This window comes from Gymnoscopelus microlampas (assembly GCF_963454915.1).
Source record: "Gymnoscopelus microlampas genome assembly, chromosome: 1".
Taxonomy (NCBI): domain Eukaryota; kingdom Metazoa; phylum Chordata; class Actinopteri; order Myctophiformes; family Myctophidae; genus Gymnoscopelus; species Gymnoscopelus microlampas.
The window spans coordinates 60,241,620-60,265,887 of record NC_139962.1 but is presented as its reverse complement, the minus strand read 5'-3'; the positions used below and the strand labels follow the sequence as shown (position 1 = coordinate 60,265,887).

At 43.0% G+C, this 24,268-nt stretch overlaps 1 protein-coding gene across 3 annotated transcripts; it reads right to left on the bottom strand.

Annotated features, from left to right (window-relative positions):
- Window positions 1–176: 176 nt before the first annotated feature.
- On the bottom strand, window positions 177–23,238 carry LOC311045102 (transcriptional repressor CTCF-like). Of its 3 annotated transcripts, none has more exons than XM_084056910.1 (14): window positions 23,100–23,238; window positions 21,167–21,445; window positions 18,544–18,744; window positions 17,346–17,502; window positions 13,866–14,036; window positions 12,189–12,359; window positions 11,071–11,204; window positions 10,407–10,527; window positions 7,921–8,070; window positions 6,360–6,520; window positions 5,422–5,604; window positions 4,055–4,265; window positions 2,369–2,524; window positions 177–719 (listed from the first exon to the last, which is right to left on the bottom strand). In XM_084056910.1, the coding sequence occupies exons 2-14, from the start codon at window positions 21,392–21,394 to the stop codon at window positions 514–516; spliced, it is 2,250 nt and encodes a 749-aa protein (XP_083913036.1). In that variant the 5' UTR covers window positions 21,395–21,445; window positions 23,100–23,238; the 3' UTR covers window positions 177–513. The 3 variants fall into 3 exon arrangements, with proteins under 3 accessions (XP_083913036.1, XP_083913038.1, XP_083913037.1); XM_084056912.1 differs by having other exon boundaries at window positions 177–716; XM_084056911.1 differs by lacking the exon at window positions 23,100–23,238 and having other exon boundaries at window positions 21,167–21,461.
- Window positions 23,239–24,268: the final 1,030 nt, after the last annotated feature.

The window sequence follows — 24,268 nt, the reverse complement described above, 5'->3', positions numbered from 1 at the left end:
AATGATACTAATTAAGGCTCTGTTCCATTTAGTGTGGCATAGTGGTTGTCTTATTTTCAAGGACCTCCATAACTCTGAGAGTGTACAAATTGAACCAAATGGACCCGTAAGGGTCCATTTGGTTCCATTTGTACACTCTCAGAGTTACACACCCACCATAAGGGGCCATTTGGGAACCAAAATGGAGTGTTTCTAGTGAGCCAACATGCACGATATCAGCACCCTGACCAGAATGGAACAGAGCCTTCATTAGTATCATTGGTAACACCTGTGAAGGAAGCAAGAAGAGGCCCACTTTCTTTCCAATACGGCTGCTGTGCATAGAGCCTATTGAAAAGCAGGAACGTGAAGTCCACACATAACCAGCTCTGACAAAGTGATAAAAAACCGGCGCCTGAAACCAGTCCCGAATGTTGATGGAAACCCATTTCCCCCGGTTTCCTCAAACGTTGGATTCCGTTCCTCCGATTTCTTCCGGATCTCTCCAACCCTATTCGTACGTGATCCTTCTGATCATCGGTCCATCATGCTGAGGATCATCTCGGGGGTGAGGTCTCCTCCGTTGGCCGTGGTGGTCTCCTCCGACACCTCCTCCTGGACCCGCTCGGCCGCAGACGGCGATTTCCCCTCGCCCTCTTCCACCTCTTCCGCGGCGGCGTCGCCGCTCTCCTGGCCGGCGGAGAGGTCGACGACGTCATCGCCGATGATTACGGTCTCTGCTGAAAAGGGTGAGGGATGGATTACATGGATTTAAACCCAAGGGCCCAGCATTGGCTTTTGAAATTGAGTCTATATAGGAAGTGAGTTCATATGAATATGCCTGTAGTTTCGCAGTTTTATCCCTGCTGGTGTCGGAAGGAATTTCTCTCAATGCGAGTGGGTGGGTTTCAACTTGATTTTCTTACCTTAATAAACATTGTCATAAACAGGGGTGCACATAACTTTTTAGGTCTAGTACTCAGAAGAGCACCTGGAGATGTGACTTGGTCCCGTCCTGTTTTGTCAACGGGGGGGGGGGGGGGGGGGGGGATCACACCGTTTGGTGAACCCCCCCAAGGTTGGTGCCCTGTGCTGCGCTGCTTTTATCCGCCAGATTGGGACGTTCACGGCATATTTTGCACCATTACGGTGAGTTCATCATCGGTGACGAGTGCCTCTAACAGCCGCTGCTGCGAGTCGCAGCGTGTCTGTGTGTCATGATGCGAGGCAACACTCACACAATCACGTGCAGCATGCGTCCCCTCCCCCTGCGCCTAATGTCTGTACATGGGGCCGACGCGTGCTTTAGCGTGATTGTGTGAGTGTGGCTTCAGGAAGTAAATTCCTAGCCTCGATCTCCAGGCTTTTATTTTTTTAGTTTTGCTAAAAAATATAAGCTTGGAAATTCCTGTCCCAGCTGTTGGTACGCAAAAGCGCCTCGCGTCGTCTGATGTGCCCTGCGCACCAGTTATGTGCACCCCTGGTCATAAATACTATATGCTTCCAGTCGCTAGTTTAAAGTCTCCTTTCAATCATCATGATATGCGTTTCGGTAAACTATGGTCCCATTTATTTAAAATGTACGATAAAAGTAGGTTATGCTCTAGGGGTGGCAGCATGATCTGATTGACAAGCTACACAACCAATAGCATTCATTCCCCGCCCCCCGCTCTTGATTGACAAGCTACCCAACCAATATTGGTCTGGTTGCATTGCGCAGGATATGACGCGATATATAAAGATGGCGGATTTGAAATTCCTGAACAATCGGCTTAATCTACGGTCTGTAGAAACCAATGGCGTCGCTTTGTCCATTCATTTTATACAGTCTATGATTAATAAACCCATTCAATCCAGGAACGCACGCCGTGTCATTTTAAGATTTCTTTGGCTATTCAAAAGTAACAGATATATACAAGCTCGTAGCGCGGATGAGCTTGTATATCTGCTAATTTTTAATCAAACAGGGCTTAACAACCCATTAAGACCTGGAACGCATCTGTGTCACTTTAGATTCCCGTCCGATGGTACTATGGCTATCATGGCCATGGACGGAAATGACGAAATTATTAAAAAAAAAAAAAAAAAAAAATGTTCTTTTTTTTTTGTTGGCCCATTTGACCCAAAGACCAAGGAGATATGGTTTTTCGAAGATCTAGACTCCCATACACTTCCTTGTTAACTTAAAACTTAAACATTCTGTATCTCGGCTCCTGCGTACTTTTTTTTTCTCAATGAAAAATCTCTGGCAATGGGAGCACACTTTTCTGAAAAACTCTGGCAGTCAAAGAGTTAATGGGTTAAGTGGTTAAAGAAAGTCCAAGTCCAAGGTCCAGCGGCCAAATACATTATCAATTGGGGGGGTCCTTGGCACGAAAAGGTTACATACCGGCTGGCGCTGGCTTATTCTTGGGCGGACGTCCTCGCCTCCTCTTGCCCGGTGGCCGCACCGGGGCAGGGACCGCTGCGACCGGTGGAGCCACCTCCTCCTCCTCCATCTCAGTAAACAGACCCTCCTCCTCCTCCTCCTCTTCCTGCTCAGGTTCTGCATCAAGACGACAAAGAGACATTCATCTATTAACCCACTGAAACCGGGGAAAGCATCTGTGTGTCATTTTAGATTTCTTTGGGCTATTCAAAAATAGCAGATCTACAAGCTCATAGCGCGGCACCGAGTGCCGCGCTATGAGCTTGTAGATCTGCTATTTTGGAAAATGTTGAACATTTGAAGCGAACATTTTAAAACTAAAATCTTTGCTTCTGGGGGGGGGGGGCTCTGGAACAAAATGTCTTGAGATGGAGGTACGCGGCCAAATATATAGACTTTTGTGGGTCTTTGACATGAAAAAGTTTGAGAACCACTGATATAGAAACATACTTTTTTTTTTAGGATTTAGAAGACATTTGTAGAACTGGCCTCAAGGTGTTAAAAGGTTCAACCACTTTGAACCTTGTGCTCTAAATCTGGGCAGAGTCGTTCGTAGGCGAAAATCTTTACTATAAAATGAAGACAACTCTGTCTGCCTCTTCCGTCATTTCAAAATCGTAAACCTTTTACGACCTGAGTGTCCCTATTCTGGCGGCGTACATTCGGTGAAGAGATTGATGGAAAAAAAGGAGTACAAGAATATACAAGATATACATACAAGAATGCTCGGCCTGGATAAAACCCGGCGACCTCAGAACGGTCACCACCAGGTATTCCTAAACGTAACCTCAGTAAAACGTTGCCTAAACCTAACATTATTTCTAACCTTAATCTCAGTAAAACTATGCCTAACCCTAACATTATTCGTTATTATCATTACCTGCATTTCTATATTGTGGTATTGATACTTTTACTTGAGTGAAAGACGATAAAAACCTTTACTTCTTCCACCGCTGTAGACACATAATTTATGAAAATACAAATACCAACATTCAGGTAGGTTTGGATAATAAATGAATAGACCAATTATTTGTTTACCAACATTGAGACTGGATGCACAGGTGATTGTTTCATGCAATCAATTCCCAACCTGTTGTTTCGGGGTGCGCTGGTTTCAGCACACCCCAACCCCCCTCTTGTATGTTGGCTAGTGCTGCGCGCCCTAGCGAGACCTGATAGAATGCGTTTGACGCTTGCGCAGCATGACGCTTGCAACCAGCGTGACGGCGTCTGTTAACCCATTAAGACCTGGAACTGTGTCATTTTTAGATTTGAGCTAAAAAGCATTATTTTACACTTTGGGCTATTCAAAAATAGCAGATCTACAAGCTCATAGCGCGGCACCGAGTGCCGCGCTACGAGCTTGTAGATCTGCTATTTTTGAAAAATCGTGAAAATGTGTGCAAATCTTTGAATATATATATTTTTAAAGCAAACCGTTTTTAACGCAAATCTTTGCTTCTGGGGGTCCCTGGAACAAAATATTTTGATGGGGGTCCGCGGCCAAATACATAACATTTTGGGGGTCCTTGACATGAAAAAGTTTGAGCACCACTGATATAGAAACAAACGTTTTTCAGAATGCTGTTGAGATTTAGGACACATGTAGAATCGGCTTCAGGTCTCAATGGGTTAAGGGGTCTATACCTGTGTCGTCATCGTAAACGTAATCGTCGTTCTTCCTGCGCCGCACGTTTCTTCTCCTTCCCCGTCGGGCCGCAGCGGGCGCTGCAGGCGTTGCTCCGTTCTCATCATCGTCGTCGTCGTCACTAGCATCCTGGCCGCCGCAGGTCTCCGTCACGTCCTCGTCGCCAGACTTGTGGCCGTCGCAGGTCTCAGCGTGACGCAGCATGGCGTTCTGAGGGGAAAGCAACGGCAGAAACAGCCATGGAGCCGTCTCAATGTCACTAAAAACTAAGCTTCAGACCTCCCAAAAGAAACTGATACGACCGCTTCTCGGCCTTGACCCCTTTGGACCGGGAAAGAATCTGTGCGTCATTTTTAGATTTCTTTGGCTGTTCAAAAAATAGCAGATCTACAAGCTCATAGCGCGGCACTCGGTGCCGCGCTATGAGCTTGTAGATCTGCTATTAACCCTGGTCTTCTAAACTGAGCCGTCCCAAACCAGCAAAGTGTGTTGGAATTGGGCTTGACCCTTTTCAAGCGGGGAACGCATCGCTGTCATGTTTAGATTTCTTTGGTGGGAAAAGTGCTGACATTTTTTTTTACTTAAGTAAAAGTATCAATACTGCAATGTAGAAATACTCTGTTAGGGCGCGGTCCCATCGCATTTTTATCTTATGGGGCGGAATCTGCCAATGCTTTGTCAATGCAAATGCGTGGATTCACGCTCTTGCGCATCTTTCCGCTTGTCGCGCACACATTGCATTTATGCACTCTATGCTGCTTTTCACCCTCTGTCCAATCGGGTGAGGGGAAGGCGGAGCATCCCAAGACTCAGGAAGTGACATGGTGCTACCGATAGAGGAACTGGTTGTAGCCATAGACATATAAAGGTAGACGCCTCCTCTGGCTCTGAAGCGTCTGTATGGCGGACGCGCTTCCACTTGAGTAAAGTACAAAAGTAATGGTATCAAATTGTACTTAAAAAACCATAAGTAAAAGTACTCATTATGCAGAATGTCCCATTTCACAAGTTAAATACAAATCTTTTGATAATAGTAGATGCGACGCATTGTGAGCTTGTAGATCGGCTATTTTCAAATGGCCAAAATGTACATAGGGCTGAAGTGGTCGATGCATGTTTTGTAATAATAATCAAAATCTACAAAAGTAACTAGAAACTAAAGTTTTCAAATAACTGCAGTGGCGTAAAAGTATAATATTTCGATCCGAGATGTAGTGGAGTAGAAGTGAAAGTATTGGGGATTGGAAATACTCAAGTAGAGTACAAATACCTCAAAATTGTACTTAAGTACAGTACTTGAGTAAATGTGCTTAGTTACTTTACACCACTGTGTGTGTGTGTGTGTGTCTCAGTCTCGAACCCTTACCCTGCGAAAGAAGGTCTTTTCACACTTCTGGCAGATGTAGACGGTCTGGACGAAGTTGGGGTCGTGCATGCGTCTGAAGTGGGCGTCCAGGAGCGGCTTCTGGCTGTATGTCTTCTCACACTGGCCACAGGGGAACGCCCGCTCGCCCGTGTGCGTTCGCTTGTGCATGACCATGTGACTGTCCTGGGGACGATGCAACAAAAAGAAAAAGAAAAAAATGTTTTTTTACTTTAAGATCCGGAAAGAATCTGTGTCATTTTGAGATTTCTTTGGGCTATTCAAAAATAGCAGATCTACAAGTTCATAGCGCGGCACTGAGTGCCGCGCTACGAACTTGTAGATCTGCTATTTTTGAAAAATCGTGAACATTTGTGCAAATCTTTGAATATATATGTATTTTTTAAAGTGAACGTTTGTGACTCAAATCTTATTGCTTCTGGGGGATTCTACAAATGTCTTCTGAATCCTAAAAGTTCTTTTTTGAAAAAATGTATGTTGCCATATCAGTGGTTCTCAAACTTTTTCATGTCAAGGACCCCCAAAATTAAATGTATTTGTCCGCAGACCCCCATCTGAAAATATTTTGTTCCAGGGACCCCCAGAAGCAAAGATTTGAGTAAAACATGTATATATATATATATATATATATATATATATATATATATATATATATATATATATATATATATAGATAGATATATATTCAAAGATTTTTTGACATACATTTTCACGATTTATTTAAAAAAAAATGCGGATCTACAAGCTCATAGCACTCGGTGCCGCGCTATGAGCTTGTATATCTGCCATTTTTCCTATTATTCCCGGTCTGAATGGATTCATGGACATGACGTTTGGGTAATAATACACCCCCTATGAAGACCAGGCAGGACCCAGACAGTTGACCAGAGGTCAGAGACAGTGTACAGTACAGTACGTACCAGTTTGCAGCAGTAGTCACACTGGTCGCACTTGATCTGTCGTGCGTTCTTGTGAGTCTTCTGGTGCTGGTTGAGCGTGTAGCGCTCGTGGAACAGACAGGGACAGTAGCGGCATTTGTGACCATTCAAAACGTACGAGTGCTGGTTCCTCAGGTGCACCGCTGCAAGACAAGGGACGGCCGATGAATTACAAGGGTGCAACAATTCATTGAATTAATTGATTTAATCGATGGTTGATCCATGGAAAAACGTCAATCCATCAAAACCGTGAAAAGACTGTCATTTTGGGGGGATTTCTTCGGCTATTCAAAAATAACAGATATACAAGCTCATAGCGCGGCACCGAGTGCCACGATATGAGCTTGTAGATCTGCTATTTATTTATTTTAAATCGAACATTTTGTGCAAATCTTTAGTTTGAATATATATATTTGAGTTACAAATGTGCGCTTTAAAAAAATAAACATATACATATATAGTCAAAGATTTGCACACATTTTCACGATTTTTCAAAAATAGCAGATCTACAAGCTCGTAGCGCGGCACTCGTCACAGTCACAGAATATTTATCTCCAGTATGATCGGTCCCCTGATGGTTGCTAATCACAGAGGGTTTCACTGTGCTTCCGCGAAAGAAAAAAGAAATGTCATCGCGACCTCCCGTTCGCTTTTATACGCCTTTGAAAATAACATGTCTCGGCCAAATATACATAGTAAAAAGTACACAGGAGCCGAGATACAGGATTTTTAAGTAATAAGTTAACCAGGGAGTGAATGGAGAGGTACATCTTCGGATCGCGTTATCTCTGGTTCTGTGTCTTTCTTGGCAGTGAGACCTGAGGCTGATTCTACAAACGGCCTTCTAAAATCAGTAGTTCTCAAAAAAAAATTGTGCCAGGGACCCCCAAAATGATATGTATTTGGCCACGGACCCCCCATCTGAAAATGTCTTGTGCCAGGGGGACCCCCAGAAGAGAAACTTTGTGGTAAGATGCTTAAGATTTTAAGCATGCAGTAAATTTTCTTTTTTTTAAAACTGCAACTACATCAGCAATTTTGAGAAGCAGGGATCTCACGACTGAAAAGCTTTTTCAGTCCCATTCTCATTTGTGAAACGGCGTGAAAGTAGCCCACCCCACTCTCTTTCCTAACAATTAGCACTATATGTAAAATTAGGACGTTTCGGTATTATCATTCAAAAGCTATGTTCCTGCTGTTCTAATCTACATACAGCCAACCGGCTGAAGAAATCACAGAATGAGGCTTTAACTTTGGCTTTTATGAAATATCCCAGACCATACATGGGCAACTGGCGGCACCTTCACTTAATGCGACCTGCAGGTTAATATCGGATTACTGATACATTATTGATTTCAGCTGTTACAATTCCAAACATGCAAACATGACCCGCTTTAATTACGTCTGTATTAGTAGCTTAATGACTAAAAAACAAAAATGAAAGTTTGGGCACCACTGCTCTATGGAATCCAAATGACTGAAATCAGTCGTTGACTTGAATCCATGGATTAAGTTATATGAGCAAAACATGAACCGGACCCACCCAGGTCACTCTTGCGGGCGATGACGCAGTCGCATTCCGGGCAGTGGAACTTGGCCACGTTTTCCGTGTGTTTCTGCAGTATGTGGATCTTCAAGGTGCCGCTCTGTGCGAAGCGAACGTGGCAGATGTAGCACTCATACGGCTTCTCGCCTGAAAACACACAAAACATGTTTCAGTTAAACCGGAGATACAGACTAGGGACACAAATCATCGATTCATTCATTCATTGATAGTTGATAACCTTATCGATCGATTCATTGATTAATTGATAAGCAGCATTTTTTTAGGACCAAAAGGGAAATTGTTGTCCGAAACCGGAAATGAGTGCAGAAACATAATTGCCTTGATGTATATAACATTAACGAGCATCAGCTGGACACAGACACACATTACATTACATTACATTACAGTCATTTAGCAGACGCTTTTATCCAAAGCGACTTACAATAAGTGTATTCAACATAGGTAGGGAACGAAAACTACTAATCACCAGAAGTTTTAAGTGCATTTCCTGCAAAAACAAGCAACCAAGAGTATACCTAGCGCTAAGTAAAAGTACAATATATCAGCTACCTACTTTCTTAGTCAGATGAGACAAAAAATGGCAAAATCAAATGAGCACGAGCTAAAACAAATAAGTGTATCGACTAAACAAGATCCAATAAAACAATACAAAAATAAAACAAGAGTTCGTACAACTTGTTAACAACAAGTAGGCCAGGCAAAGAGGAAGGATAGTGTTTCCTGAAGAGGTGGGTTTTCAGCCTGCGGCGAAAGATGGGCAGTGACTCTGCTGTCCTGACAGAAAAAAGTTGTGACCGTGTCGATCGACCAGAAGGACCGTTGAGTGGCGAGGGAATCAGTCGCCCCGAGGTGGCAGACCGGAGTGGTCGGGCAGGGGTGTGGGCATTGACCAAAACCCGGAGGTAAGAAGGAGCTGTTCCTTTCACTGCTCTATATGCTAGCACCAGGGTTTTAAACTGAATGCGAGCTGCTACGGGGAGCCAGTGCAGAGAACGGAGAAGGATAGTTGTGTGGGAGAACACACACACCTCCCCTCTGCAGTGCTCTATGGAGTCTGTCTCATTTCTCTCCAAAAGCCATGGAATATGATTAAGGCGTACTGTGATTATGCTAAGCTCACATTTGATATCACACACACCATACATGCAACTTTCACTAACCCCCCCCCCAAAAAAAGTTTGGAAAAAAATGATACATATTTTTTCAATTAATTTAAAATCGATAAATTGAATCGATTAAATTCTTAACGACAGTTACTTGATTATAGATTCATTGTTAACATCCCTAAAACAAACCAAGTGTCAGGCACTCGCAACTAAAAAGAGCGTTGAGAGAAGTTGTCCAAAAAAACACATTTATGTGGAATGGTTATTGTGTAAAATATATCAGTGCAAGATTATAATTAAAAAAATAATTTTGAAAAAGTGACACAGTATGGCCTTCATTTTTCATAAATAGCAAATAGCAGATCTACAAGCTCCATGTGATGCGTTGTGTGAGCTTGCAGATTTTCCAGCATGTGTTCAGTTATGATGAAGTACATCCTGTAGAGGGCTTAAAGGGATAGTTCACCCAAAAAAAAAAACTTTTTTTTCTATCGATTAGTCACCTCTACCGGAACCACTGCCGGTCATGAAATTATTGTCTTAGGAATGCGACAAAAACTAATAAATATGTTTTAGTGAACTAACTAGCTGTAACTAGCTGCAATAGTCTTTTTAGTGAATCAGTATGGTAGAGTGTGTTAACACATCGGGTGCCAAACACGGTCTGAACCGTGTGTTTACATAGTGGCGGTTCCGAAGCTTCGGTGCCGAACACGGTCTGGACCGTGATTTCAGTCTTTTTGTTTTTTTCGTTTTTCTCCGCGCGGGCGGGGCTAGAGCAGCTCTGGGAGCACCCATTGTAATCCTGCGAAGGAAGTGCCAGATCGCTCACCGGAAACACTTTTTTTTCCCCCATCCGCTTCCTGTCTATTTCCTACTTTGAAACGCCTATATCTCCGAATCTGTTTCCTGTGGGGAAAACCGGTCATGTGCGATGCGCGACCCCCCCCCCCGTTGTAACCCGCGAGGGGAATGTTATGGTTCCAGTCTGTAGTCAGGCTCATGGCAGAACATGAATCGATGCTTTTTTTTGCGTGGATTTGCTTGTAACGCACGCGGAAACTTTAAACAGCAAAGCGCAGTCAATGGGGAGAATGCTGGCACCCACGGTAAGTTGTTATGAAAAAATGCTGGCACCCGATGTGTTAATACAATATAACCAACACGGCTGTGGTGCATGAAGCTCAAAATGCAATATATCCTCCGCCCAAACCTGCTTTTTTTTTTTACCATCTCAAGCAATTGGAAAGTTGGGTGCTCGCTCGCGCAAGGGTCGTGGGTTTGAAACCCCAGGTGGGACATAAAAGTTACGTATTGCAGCTTTTAAGTGGCTTAGAGATAGATAGTGTGTCTTGCCAGTGTGAGTCCTCATGTGTCTCTTCAGCTTGTAGGTGTCTCTGCTGGCGTAGCTGCACACGCTGCACTGGAACGGCCGTTCTCCTGTGTGAGAGCGGATGTGTCTCTTCAGCTTACTCACCTGATAAACAAAATGGCGACCCATTAAAGGCCTGAGACCGATTCTACAAATGTCTTCTAAATCCTAACAGTTTTCTGAAAAGTTTGAGAACCACTGATATTACAGCAACATAAGTATTATGTTGCTGTAATATCAGTGGTTCTCAAACTTTTTAATGTCAAGGATCCCCAAAATGAATTTGGCCGCGGAACCCCATCTCAAAATATTTTGTTCCAGGGACCCCCCAGAATCAAAGATTTGAGTTACAAATGTTCGGTAAAAAAAATATATATATTCAAAGATTTGCAAAATGTTCACGATTTTTCAAAAATAGCAGATCTACAACAACATATAACATATCTGCTATTTTTGAATAGCCAAAGTATAAAAGAATGGTTAAAGTGGAGAGATGCGTTACACAGAACCTGGTTTCAATGGGCTAAAATGTTAATTATTCTGATGGTAATCATTGGTAGAGACTGTTTGTTCAGTAACAGGGGTCTCCCCCGTCTCTCAATCTCTTTAGAAAACAGAACCTTTCAGCCGAGTTGATGGATTACTTGCCTCCACACTGCAATAGTCACACATGGAGCACTTGAAGGGTTTCTCGAATGTGTGTTTGTAGCGGCGATGACGTATCAGCTCGCCGCTGGTCACAAACGCCATGTCACAGTCTGTGCATTTATGAGGACGTGTGCCTGGGTTATAAGGAGACAGGAGCAGGACAGAAGAGAACACAGTTTAACCTGGCATCCCTATTTTGGTGGCAAAACAATTGCAAGTCACAACTAGTCGAGTTGAAACTTGCAACCACTACTTACAAAAGAATCCCCAAAACTGTTTGCAACATTAGCCCGCATGATCACACACATATACTGGATATGTATATGTGTGTGATCATGTATACGTGTATACAACAGTATATAGGTGTGTGTGTGTGTGTGTGTGTGTGTGTGTGTGTGTGTGTGTGTGTATAAAACTATTAAATAGCTATACGCTCTCCCTTAAAGGGATAGTTCACCCCCAAAATCACTTTTTTTCTATCGACGATTACTCACCCCATGGACTTTAATTCATGGATATTTTTTTGACTCTTTGTGTCTCCTACCGGAACCGCTGCCAGAATGCGACAAAAACAAAAAAAATATCCACAAATTCAAGTCTCCAAGTAATCGATATAAAAAATATTTTTTGGGTGAACTATCCCTTTTAATTTCTCTCGTTGTTCACTCGCTCTCTTTTTCGCTCGCCCTTTCTCTCACAGGCAGGTGAGTGCGGTTAAGAAAGCTGTGTGTGTGATAAAGAGAGAGAGAGAGAGAGAGAGAGAGAGAGAGAGAGAGAGAGAGAGAGAGAGAGAGAGAGAGACAGAGAGAGAGAGAGAGAGAGAGAGAGAGATAGAGAGAGAGAGAGAGAGAGAGAGCAACATGTTTGTGTGATCAGAAATGTGTTGCAACTTGTTGGCCTGAGATTCAAAATGTTAAATCTCTTTCGACTCAATCAGCCGGCATCAGCCGACCTGCAACACAGTGTAATCAAGCCACTTTTCTCTGCAACGTGAGAAAATGCTTTTGTCGCGTCTCTGATCTAGGTTAAGATCACAACAAGATGAAGTGTGTGTGTGTGTATGTGTGTGTGTGTGTGTGTGTGTGTGTGTCTGTGCGTGTGTGTGGGCATTGATGTACCTGTGTGTGTGTTGAGGTGGTTCCTCAGCAGGGTCACCGTCCTGAAGGCCCTCCCACACAGGTGACATTTATGTGGCCTCTCGTCTGTGTGGCTCTTCATGTGTCTGTCCAGGTTGGAGCGTCTGGGACACGTGTAATTACACAGCTCACACTGGAACGTCTTATTTACACCTGCAGCAATGACAGACAAACAGAGACGTGGTCAAAATGATTTCATTAGATCTACAAGCTCACAACGCGGCGTGAAGCGAAGCGTTGTGAGCTTGTAGATCTGTTCATTTGACAAGTAATACTTGTAAAGCAGAGTTGAGGTGAGCTTCTATGGCAGGGGTGATCCAACTTTGATGATGGAGAGGCCGAGGGCCACTATATTTCCACACTCAGTCACTCCAGAGGGCCACATTGCATATACTGTCGGGCCATTCTATGTCACGCAAAAATAGCAGATCTACGAGCTCAAAACGCGTCGCGTTTTGAGCTCGTAGATCTGCTATTTTTGCTATTTTTGAATTGGAATCCGGATTTTTTTCTTAGCTATTTTTTAATTGGAATCCTGAAAAGTATTTATTTTTTATTTTTCAAATTCATTTAGTTATAGGCCTGCTTATGTTAAAGGTAGGGTAAGGGTGATTTACTTTGGTTAAAATAAGTGTTAAAGACCTCTATATTGTGATAGTACTCATTGCTATGGAGTGTTTGTTCAGTAAAAGGAGTCTCCCATGTTAATAAACAGAAAATGCATTTTCAGTGCTCTCTCCTGATTGGCTTAGATTTTGTCACCTACCTGAAAATGTACGTATATTCTGTTTACTAAAGAGCTGGAGAGACCCCTGTGACCAAACGCTCTGTAACAATGATTACTTATCAGAATATAGTACTTTAACCTTTTGAGAAAAAAAAAAAGATATTACCAAATAATATCACTTACCCTACCTTTAACTTTATGAAGTTAAATACAAATACATTGGACATAAAATGGAAATGTAATACTAGTCATTAAGCTACTAACATAGACTGAAGTAATTAAAGCGGGTCATGTTTGCATGATTGGAATTGTAACAGCTGAAATCAATAATATATCAGTATTCAGTATTCCTGCGGTCCGCATTAAGTGAAGGTTGGGGCCGCATGTGGCCCCCGGGCCGCCAGTTGCCCATGTATGTTCTTTGGCAGCGGTTCTCAAACTATGGGTCGCGACCCACAGTGGGGTCGAGGGAAGGTGCTGTTGGGGTCGCGCAGTGGCAACCAAAAAATGACTCTTTTTTATTATCAAGAAACTGTAAAAAAAGAAAAAAAAGAGTCGTCGCCAGCAAACAAACTATTGGCTTGACTCCGCGATGGAGAAAAACGCCACCGTCGGTAGCCAAAGATAACATCGAGAGGTGGCTCAAGAAACTCTGGTGGTTCTAGCGACATATTTTGGCTAAATACTCCAGTTTACATTACAAATGTGTGCACATTGAACCACCTCTCTGGCGTTTCAGTTAGCGGGGCCTGGGGTCGCCAAAAACAATCCCATAAAATATGTGGTCGTGGTATAAAAAAGTTTGAGAACCCCTGTTCTATGGAATCCTAATGTCTGTAATCAGTGGTGGCGACTGAGAACTTCAATCCGTGGGCATGCGCCTTAACCACTGACTTGGCTATCGACGCCTCCAGCAGGAAGTGGGCTCTAACCTTTCTTCTTGATCTTGGTGGGCTTGGGGGGTTTCGTGTTGCCCACGGCCTTCTCGGCGTTGACCTCTGACAGCAGCCCCTCCTGCTGTTCCTCCTCAAAGTCGTAGACGGAGGCGCCCGCGTCAGCGCCGCCGCCGCCGCCGCCCGCGTAGCGCAGCCGGTTCTTCTTGCCTGGTGGACATCACGACATGGTGGTTGAAGAAGTACTCGGAATATATTTTACTTAAGTAAAAGTAGCAATACCGGTAATGCAAAAATACTCTGTTTACAAGTAAAAGGCCTGTGTTCAAAATGTTACTGTAAAAGTACAAAAGTATTGGCATCAAAATATACTTAAGGTACCAAAAGTAAAAGTACTAAAATGTTTGAGAATAGCAGATCTACAAGCTCACAGCGCGTCGCTTTGTTCGCTTTGTGAGCTTGATTGAACATTGGAAATACTCCATTAAAGTAAAAATACCTCAAAATTGTACTTAAGTACAGTACTTGAGAAAATGCACTTGCTTTACACCTCTGATCACGACATAGTCGACGCTAAGTTGTTGTACAAATACTGTAAATTGCGATTCATTATTTGAATTATGTTTTTTTTTGCCATTGAACATTGGCGCAAATAAATTCTTGTTTGCCTTTCAGGCTTTTTTAACCCATTAAGACCTGAGGCCGCTTCAAAAACAAATCTAAATCCTAATAGTTTTTCGGAAAAAAATATAAAAACTTTTTTTTCACGATTAAAAAAAAATAGCAGATCTACAAGCTCATAGCGCGGCACTCGGTGCCGCGCTATGAGCTTGTATATCTGCTATTTTTGAATAGCCAAAGACATCTAAAGTGACACAGATGCGTTCCAGGTATCAAACAAAACTCGCACAGGGCAGATATGACAAATAAGTCGGGCTGCAGAGACCTCTTATCTCCATATTTTAACTTAAATGTTTACGTTTTTAGCTTGTAGATCTGATATTTTTGAATTTGAGTCCTGAAAAGTAACAATTTTGGACATATGAGGATTCCACCCGACAGAGACGATGGCCCTCATTTATCAACGCGGTGTAGACCAAATAATGGGCGTACGGCGAGATCACCGCAATTTTCGGCATTTATCAATATATCCTGACGTGGGCTTTATCCTACGGTACGCTGAGATCTCACGTCTGGTCGGGACCAGTTGTTGACGTTGGCTGCACCCGTTTATTCCATCCTAGACCTGCGGAGCAGCATTGTTTGACTGTCTGAGAGGCATTGGACACCTAATCCACTCATAAATCTGTATATCTACACTAATAAATAATCCCTGTGAAAATATAACATTTTATAAAGTAATTTAAACAAACTGCTTTAACAGTCATTCAGATAAGATTGTAGATCTGTCTGTATTGAAAATAGCAGATCTACAAGCTCACAAGCCAGCAACGCGTTGTGAGCTTGTAGATCTGCTATTTTCAAAATATACGGGCGCTTTCTGCGAGAGCACTCTTCTGCGCGAGCACCGGTCTAACAGGCGGCGCTGCTGTTATATTTTCATGGCCACCGGGAGATCAGACATTTAACCCATGGTCCAACACACACCAGCCTTCATTCATTAATGTTCTCTCCAGGCTATCTCTCATTAATGCGGAGCGGGACGGGACTCGCCCGTCCGACGGTCCGAGTCTCACTGGGAAATGGGAATAGCCTACATGAGGGCTTTATTTTAGTAACTCGAACGCGCACTGCTCGGTATGGGTTAAATACATTAATCTACAAAAGTATTCCATTCATGCCGATGTGATTGGTATCATAATATGTCATTCATGTAGGCTACAAGCCTACGTGACAATACGCTACGGGCGTGTGTGTGTGTGTGTGTGTGTGTGTGTGAGTGTGAGAGAGAGAGAGAGAGCGAGCGAGCGAGAGAGGCGTGAGCGTGTGCGTGTGCGGCGAGGCCAGCGGGGGGGGGCGGGGGGGGGAGGCTGTTTCTTATTGGCTTTTCATGTCTTTGGTCGTATTCTGGTTCGTCTTCATGTCGTAAAATCGGGGCGTTTTGAGAATATTTATGGGGCGTGTTATTTAAATGACGCTCGTTTCAGCCGTGACATTTATCAACGCTGGGACCAAGTGTACGCTCGGATCAGCTGTGTAGGATGCGTTGATAAATGTGACTTCGACGTTGGTGTACGCCGAATATATGGAAAAATATACGGCGGTTTATACGCTGCGTTGATAAATGAGGGCCGATATACAAACAAAAGACTATTACCGATACCAATAATCAAAATAAATAATGCGATGTACGGCCAAAACAGGCTAATTTCATACTTTCAGAAATAGTGAAAACAGCTGATCGACAAAGCTCACAACGTGGCAGATCAGCTATTTTCAATATTTTTCATCACATGAATGTATATTCCAGATGGAATTGGAAACGGTTCTAGGGCCAGTTGCACCACCTCACACTAAGTTCAAACTTAGCCTAGTTATAGCTCAAATGGCTTTAAAAAAAACATCTAGACCAGGAAAGTATCTGTGTCATTTATTTGGCTATTCAAAAATAGCAGATCTACAAGCTCATGAGCTTATAGATCTGCTATTTTTAGAAAAATCTTGAAACATTTGTGCAAATCTTTTAATATATATTTATAAAAAAGGATTAACATTTGTAACATATTTTTCTTCCAGGGACCCCCAGAAGCAGAGATTTGAGTTGTATATATATTCAAAGTTTTGCACACATTTTCACGATCTTTCAAAAAGAGCAGATCTACAAGCTCATAGCGCGGCACTCGGTGCCGCGCTATGAGCTTGTATATCTGCTATTTTTGAATAGCCACAGAAATCTAAAAATGACAGAGACGTGTCCCCGGATTGAATGGGTTGAGCTATGTTTGAACTTAGTGTGAGGTGGTGCAACTGACCCCTGACGATTAAAGGTAGGGTAAGTGATATTTTTTGGTTAAAAACAAAAAGTATTTTGTTAAAAGGTTAAAATACTATATTCTGATAGTAATCATTGCTATATAGTGTTTTTTTAGTAACACATGTCTCCCTGTCTCTCCAGCTCTTTAATAAACAGAAAATACATTTTTTGGTAGGTGTCAAATTCTCAGCCAATCAGGAGAAAGTACCCATTTTAAAGCTTAATTTGTATAGTGTTCCAGTTCCAATTTTGTCTGCTCATTCCTTAGTGTCATCGCTTCCAATTTCACTTGTTTAATCTGTATCCTGATTGAGTTCTCCTGATTGGATAAAATTGGAAATGAAACTGAAACGAAAATGCATTTTCTGCTTTATAAAGAGCTGGAGAGACAAGGAGACTCCTAATACTGAACAAACACTCTATAGCAATGAGTACTATCAGAATATAGAGATATTTAACACTTATTTTAACCAAAGCAAATCACTTACCCTACCTTTAACACGAAATCATTGCGATTATCTCAAATCATATCGACCGGTTGATAATGTCACAATTATGAAAGGGCCCTTATCTATTATTCTTGCCTTGCTTTCCCTTGGGGACAGCAGTGGCATGGGGCTGGTAGTCGGGGTCTTCGGACTGTTCGGGGTCTTCGAGTTGTTGTTCCTCCTCCTCTGGCTGAAACGTCTGCATCTCATCATCTGTCACCACCACCTCGCCATCAGCGCCCACCTTCACCATCTGAAGGAACACGGTCGCCACCGTTTTTAGAGCAGTGGTTCTCAACCAGTGGTCCAGGGACCACCAGTGGTCCTTGAGGGGGTTCCAGGGGGTCCCCAGCCAAATTAATAGTTAGGAACCAAATTGACCCTTATGTGTCGGTAACTCTGAGAGTGTACGAATGGAACCAAATGGACCCGTTAGGGTCCATTTGGTTCCATTCGTACACTCTCAGAGTTAAATGAACACTGATGATGATGATACAGTGTAGATTGGGACCCCCAAGAAATCAAAATGGTTTGAGTCCCTGGCATATCTTTTCAAATGGGGGTCCGTGGGCTAATCACTTTGGGGGTCCTTGACACGAAAAAAGGTTGAAAACCACCGGTTTTAGAGCAAGGGTTCCCACATTTTCAGGCTGCGACCTCCCAAAAGAATCATACTTGAACTGGGGAGGGACCGGCACCCCCCAATCACCCTGACAAGCGCTTGGAATTGTAGGAGTTGAGGCGTTACATTTAGTTTGACTCGGTTCCACAGATAAATGTTGTGAAAATAGCCAATCTACTACCTTGCAAACGCCATGCAATGCAGCATGTGCTTGAGATCAGCTATTTTCCCCATTTCTAATGCAATATTTGACAATGTTTGTCAATTTCTTTATAGTATAGTTTGTTGGTTACTTTTGACGTAGTAATGGTCTTATTAGTTTTAAAAAGGTCTTAAAAGTCCTTAAATTGTCACTTTAGAAATGTGCAGATACCCTGTATACACTTATACTGTATGTTGGTTTGTTTACTGTTGAGAGAGAAAACTATGTTGCACCCGACAGAGACAATATGTTATATTTAAAATGTATATCTGTCGTGAATCGTTTATCAGAGATTGAGACCCAATGAGCAGGGGTCAAATAAAACGTGGCAATAAATGCGTGCGTGTTTGCACATGCACAGCTGGTCCGACTCACATTAAATCGCCTTTTAACCCTCGTACTGCTGCTGCGGCATAATAAGAAAAATGTCCTATTTTTGTTCAATGTGATATGGGGTGGTGCCGTCATACCTGGAAGCCCTCGGGCAAGGGGAGAGTGTGACAGATGACAGGCTGTCCGTCCCTGTTGGAGGCCGAGGAGGAGGCGACGAAGGTGGCCTGGTGGAGCCCGTCCGCCGTGGCTGTGGTGACCGGTACCTGCACCAGCTGCAGCTGTCCCAGGCCCAGCGCCGCACCACCACCACCGCCGGCCTGCTCCTCCATGTTCACCACCTGCACAGTGCACACAAACCTGTTCATCTCAACACAATCATTCTCAACATTTTTTTTTTAACCCCACAGAGTGCCGCGCTATGAGCTTGTAGATCTGCTATTTTAGAAAAATCGTGAAATCTTTGAATTCTCAAATCTCAAATCTTTGCTTCTGGGGTCCCTGGAACCACATATTTTGAGATGGGGGTCCGCGGACAAATACATATCATTTTGTGGTCCTTGACATGAAAACCACTGAAATTATAGCAACAACAAGTTAGGATTTTGTTAGGATTTAGAAGACAATTGTAGAATCCCCAGAAGCAAAGATTTGAGTTAAAAATGTTTGCTTTAAAAATATATATATATTCAAAGATTTGCTATGAGCTTGTATATCTGCTATTTTTGAATAGCCAAAGAAATCTAAAAATGACACACAGATCCGTTCCCGGTCTTAAAGGGTTAACCTTTTGTGTTTTTTCTTTTTGTGTGCACGTGTGCATGTGTGAGTTCACGTGGGAGGGAATAATCGCAGTATACCTAGAGACTACACTGCTGTGATATTGTGATTACCATTACTGACCAAAGTGGCGACGAGGATTTGTTGATACCTGCGTGTGTCTTGCACTCAGTTGGACTGGAGATAAGTTGTGAAAAACGACAGAAGAAGTGACTGTGGAAGGCATACTAGTGCCGGTGTGAGTACAATCAAGCAGACTGCGATCGGATAGTCTATGAATTGAATACCAAGGACCCCAATGGAAACACGACCGCAAGGACTTTTTTGGACAGACCTTTTAGACAGAGTATTATAAATGTAATTGTGATGTTTACATTTTTTGCCTAATAAAATATTCAATCAATCAATCAAAAGGATGAGCGGATAAAATGACGGCGATGCTTGGAAACATTGGTCCTTTTGATGAAGGTACTGAGGCCGATTCTAAAAATGTTTTCCAAATCCTAAAAATGTATTTCAAGATTTTTCAAAAATAGCAGATCTACAAGCTCGTAGTGCGGCACCGATCGGTGCCGCGCTACGAGCTTGTATATCTGCTATTTTTGAATAGCCAAAGAAATCTAAAGTGACACAGATGCGTTCCAGGTCTCAATGGGTTAACAGTGGAGCTTCTATACAGAACGTTTTGAGTATTTTCCAGAGGAAAAACGGCATTGAAGATGTTAAGCTGGTGCCGACGTTCTTAACTGTAATGGGACCAAAAGCATTCAATTTGCTACGTTGTCTTGTTCAGCCTGAAAAGCCTGGATCCAAAAGTTATGCAGTCATAAAGGCCACCTTAGCACTTAGCAGCCCATTACTCCCCTAAGAGGAGGGGGGAGTCTGTCCCGATGTTTGTTGCTGCGCTAAAAAGACTAGTGTCAATTTTAACATACTAGGCGGCAAAATAACAAAGAACAAAAGGTACTGTAAAATAAACCGTAAAAAAGTACTGTGACAGACCTGCTGTCTGAGAAAGCAAGCCTGGGAATCCCAGGGGGATCAGATGGGGGTCCACGGCCAAATGCATATCAATTTGGGGGTCCTTCGTCCTTGGCATGAAAAGGTTTGAGAAGCACTGGCTTGAGTGGTTAACATGTCTGGGGGGGGGGTCTCAGTTGGTGTCAGATGTAAGGATAGGACAATAATCGTGATAAAAAAACACTCACAAGAGATTTTAATTTATCCTGAAATTGTCCTCCATCATACACTAGGAATTAGCTTTTGTTGGGCTGCAAATTCAGTACCACTTAAACCCCCTGTACTTGATAAAACGGACCTGTAAAGATCCCATTTGCTACGCTCTTGTTTCACTCTACACAAATCGATTCGCCAAAAATAGCCGATCTACAAGCTCGCAACGCGTTGCGAGCTTGACAAAGTGCCATTTTGCCATCATGACCTGGAACGCATCTGTGTTACTTTTTGATTTGAACTAAAAAGCATTATTTTACACTTTGGCTATTCAAAAATACAGTAGCAGATCTACAAGCTCATAGCGCGGCACCGAGTGCCGCGCTACGAGCTTGTAGATCTGCTATTTTTGAACAATTGTGAGAACTTGTGCAAATCTTTAAATATATATATATTTTTAAAGCGAACATTTGTAACTCAAATCTTTGCTTCTGGGCGGTCCCTGGAACAACATATTCTGAGATGTGGGGTCCGCGGCCAAATACATATAGTGTTGGGGGTCCTTGACATGAAAAAGTTTGAGCACCACTGATATAGAAACATACGTTTTTCCCGAAAACGATTGGGATTTAGAAGACTTTGTAGAATCTGCCTCAGGTCTTAATGGGTTAAGCACATTTTGATTGCCGCGATAGTATCGTTACTCGCAATTATTTTTGCCACAATAGTCGTGACATGTACTTTTCATATCGTCCCATCCCGAGGAAAAAGAAGCATGTGGGGGCCGAACCAGTGCTTCACACCACCAACCTGCAGCGTGATGACCTGTCCCTCGTCTCCGGCCGTGACGGTCACCGTGCCCCCCAGCATGTCCGCCTTCATCTGCAGCAGCGCCGGGCTCAGAGCATCCATCACCACCATCCTCACGCCACCATGGTCGACACCGGCCCCCCCCGCATCATCTCCTCCATCCGCCTCCTCCTCCTCCAAGACTTTACCGTCTGAGGCCGAGGTGGGCTCGGCCTGAGCGGTCGCCATGGAAACCACCTCTCAACCTCCCCCACCGCCAATGGGAACACGTTCTCCCCTCTATGAAGAGATTCACACACACACACGACACACACACACACTGCATCGTCATGTCACTGATTTGCTATTGTTGTTGTTTTGATACACAGCTGTTTGTACATTTAACCTCCTTATGTTCATGCCAGTGTAATGAGTCCTTTGTCAAATATTTGGAAACCTAGGGGGTCCGCCAAATCTTTGAGTGATAGGATTTAGTTTTTTTACATTAACCACTTGAACCCTAGAATTCCTTTTCTGAGGGGAACATTAGCCGAAAATAGCAATCTACAAGCTCTCAACGCCTCGCGCTGAGAGCTTGTAGATCGGCTATTTTTGGCAAAGAGGCTATAGGTGTAGAGGGGAAAAAGAGCAGACTAAGTTAAAAAAAAAAACTTTAATCTGAAACACAATTTTATACAATATAGAGGGGGTCCCTGCTTCATCACTCTCTCAGCTAGGGGGTCCTTGGCCTGGAAACGTTGAAGACCCCTGGCCTAGTGTTTACATCATGGTGTGATATTATAATACTCTCCTGGTATCTAGTACTAGGTACTATGGTACATTGCACAATATTAGCTGTAGAATACAACTCTCGACGTAGACGTATTTATGATTCTGACGTTTTCAATCTACGAGAGTTGTAGGGTTCACCCCCCATGGACACAGGGACTTTCAGCACTATACCCCGTAGACACTCCAAACATGTACAAATTGAAAATAAAGGTGCTTACCCCCACGCTCCAAATGTTAGCCCTCGCTATGGAGAAGTAGTTTAATGTAATAATACATATCTTTCAATAAAGAACTGTTTTAATGCCGTCTGTGGCCGATTCTGTCGAAAATTCCCAATGGGCGGTAGTGACTCGCCCCATCTGGTGAAACCCGGAATTACACTCAATGTAAAACAGGAAGTAAACGAGGGTGAAAAAATGGCGTTCGGCCACAGACGGCATTAAAACACTTCTTTATTGAAAGATATGGATTATTACATTAAACTACTACCACGTAGCTAGAGTTAACATTTGGGGCGTGGGGGTAAGCACCTTTATTTTCAATGTGTACATGTTTGGAGTGTCTACGGGGCATAGTGCTGAAAGTCCCTGTGTCCATGGGGGGTGAACCCTACAACTCTCGTAGATTGAAAACGTCAGAATCATAAATACGTCTATGAGGGTTGTATTCTACACCTAGCACAATATGCACTTTTAGCATTTCACTCTCACACTCCCACACTCTCACACACATTTATTTATAAAACACATTTTGTGTAGCAAGTGCAACTCAACGTGCTTCACGGAAAAGAAAAACTGAAAAAGAAATAAATAAATAATACTAACATAACGACAACTAGACAAAAAATAATTAGCCTACATCCTTTTGAAAAGAACCGTGGATGATGTTATTATTTTTTGGGGGTGGGTGTGGGGGCGACACCATCGTACCATGGCGTATATAAATGCTGTTTTTTTTTTTTTATCTGCAGATCTACAAGCTCACAACGCTTCGCGGAAGCGACGCGTTGTGAGCTTGTAGGTCTGCAGATTTAAGTCAAAACACTTCTTCTTCTTCTTCTTCTTTTTCAAACCAGGCTACCGCGACACCTACAGGCTGATGGCGGCTACTACAAAAACGTTCCGCTTTACAGTAGGAAATAATGATGTATGTTTTTTTTTACCTGCTATGGACTCTTTGATCACACTTCCCTTGGTTATCTGTGACTTTAACACGTGCGCTGTTGAGTCCGTGAACCGCCTTGTGTTGTGTAGATCAGCGGTTATGTTTACACAAAATGGAGGATCTGTCTGAGGAGGGAGAGAGAGAGAGAGAGAGAGGACCGACGGTAGGAACAGGAGGAGGGGCCACGTTTAAATTCTTCTTCTGCTTCGGTTTATTGTTGTTCCGTTTCTTCTTTCTTAGTTTTAATGGTGGGTCGCAACGTTTGCGTATAGGTGCATACCGCCACCTATTGGTTACCCTGATAAGTATCAACTCTGTAGGGTCCGGGTACTAAAGTATAATATTTTCCTCCACATTAGCTGTAGAATACAACTCTCGTAGACGTATTTATGATTCTGGCGTTTTCAATCTACGAGAGTTGTAGAGTTCACCCTCTATGGACAGAGGCACTGTTAGCACTTTACCCCGTAGACACTCCAAACATGTACAAATTGAAAATAAAGGTGCTTGCCCCCACGCCCCAATTGTTAACTCTCGCTACGGGCTAGTAGTTTAATGTAATAATCCATATATTTCAATAAAGAAGTGTTTTAATGCCGTCTGTGGCCGATTCTGTCGGAAGTTCCCAATGGGTGGTAGTGACGCGCCCATCTGGTGAAACCCGGAATTACACTCAATGTAAACAGGAAGTAAACGAGGGTGAAAAAGTGGCGTTCGGCCACAAACGGCATTAAAACACTTCTTTATTGAAATATATGAATTATTACATTAAACTACTACCCCGTAACGAGAGTCAACATTTGAAACGTGGGGGTAAGCACCTTTATTTTCAATTTGTACATGTTTGGAGTGTCTTCGGGGCATAGTGCTGAAAGACCCTGTGTCCATGGGGGGTGAACCCTACAACTCTCGTAGATTGAAAACGTCAGAATCATAAATACGTCTATGAGAGTTGTAATCTACAGCTACCTCCACATCTAATCGACTCTTTCAAGTACACCGCTCATTCTTGATTATAATAAACATATGAGCACTAATAATAGCTATCGTTAAAATATCTTCTCTGGATTGGATAATACCATAATTACCCCGGAGAATGTCAAAGGTTTGAATTGACCAGAGTGAGGAAGAGGGAGTCGCGTCACTCTATGATCTCGCCGTAAAGCG

Bases quoted from the DNA above. Each gene is read 5' to 3' on its own strand.
- LOC311045102 (XM_084056910.1), bottom strand. From the start codon at position 21,394: ATGGCGACCGCTCAGGCCGAGCCCACCTCGGCCTCAGACGGTAAAGTC. The intron at 18,745-21,166 runs GTTGGTGGTGTG...TGCACTGTGCAG, and splicing joins GACAGGTCATCACGCTGCAG to GTGGTGAACATGGAGGAGCA. The intron at 10,528-11,070 runs GCAAGTAATCCA...TTTGTTTATCAG, and splicing joins GTGACTATTGCAGTGTGGAG to GTGAGTAAGCTGAAGAGACA.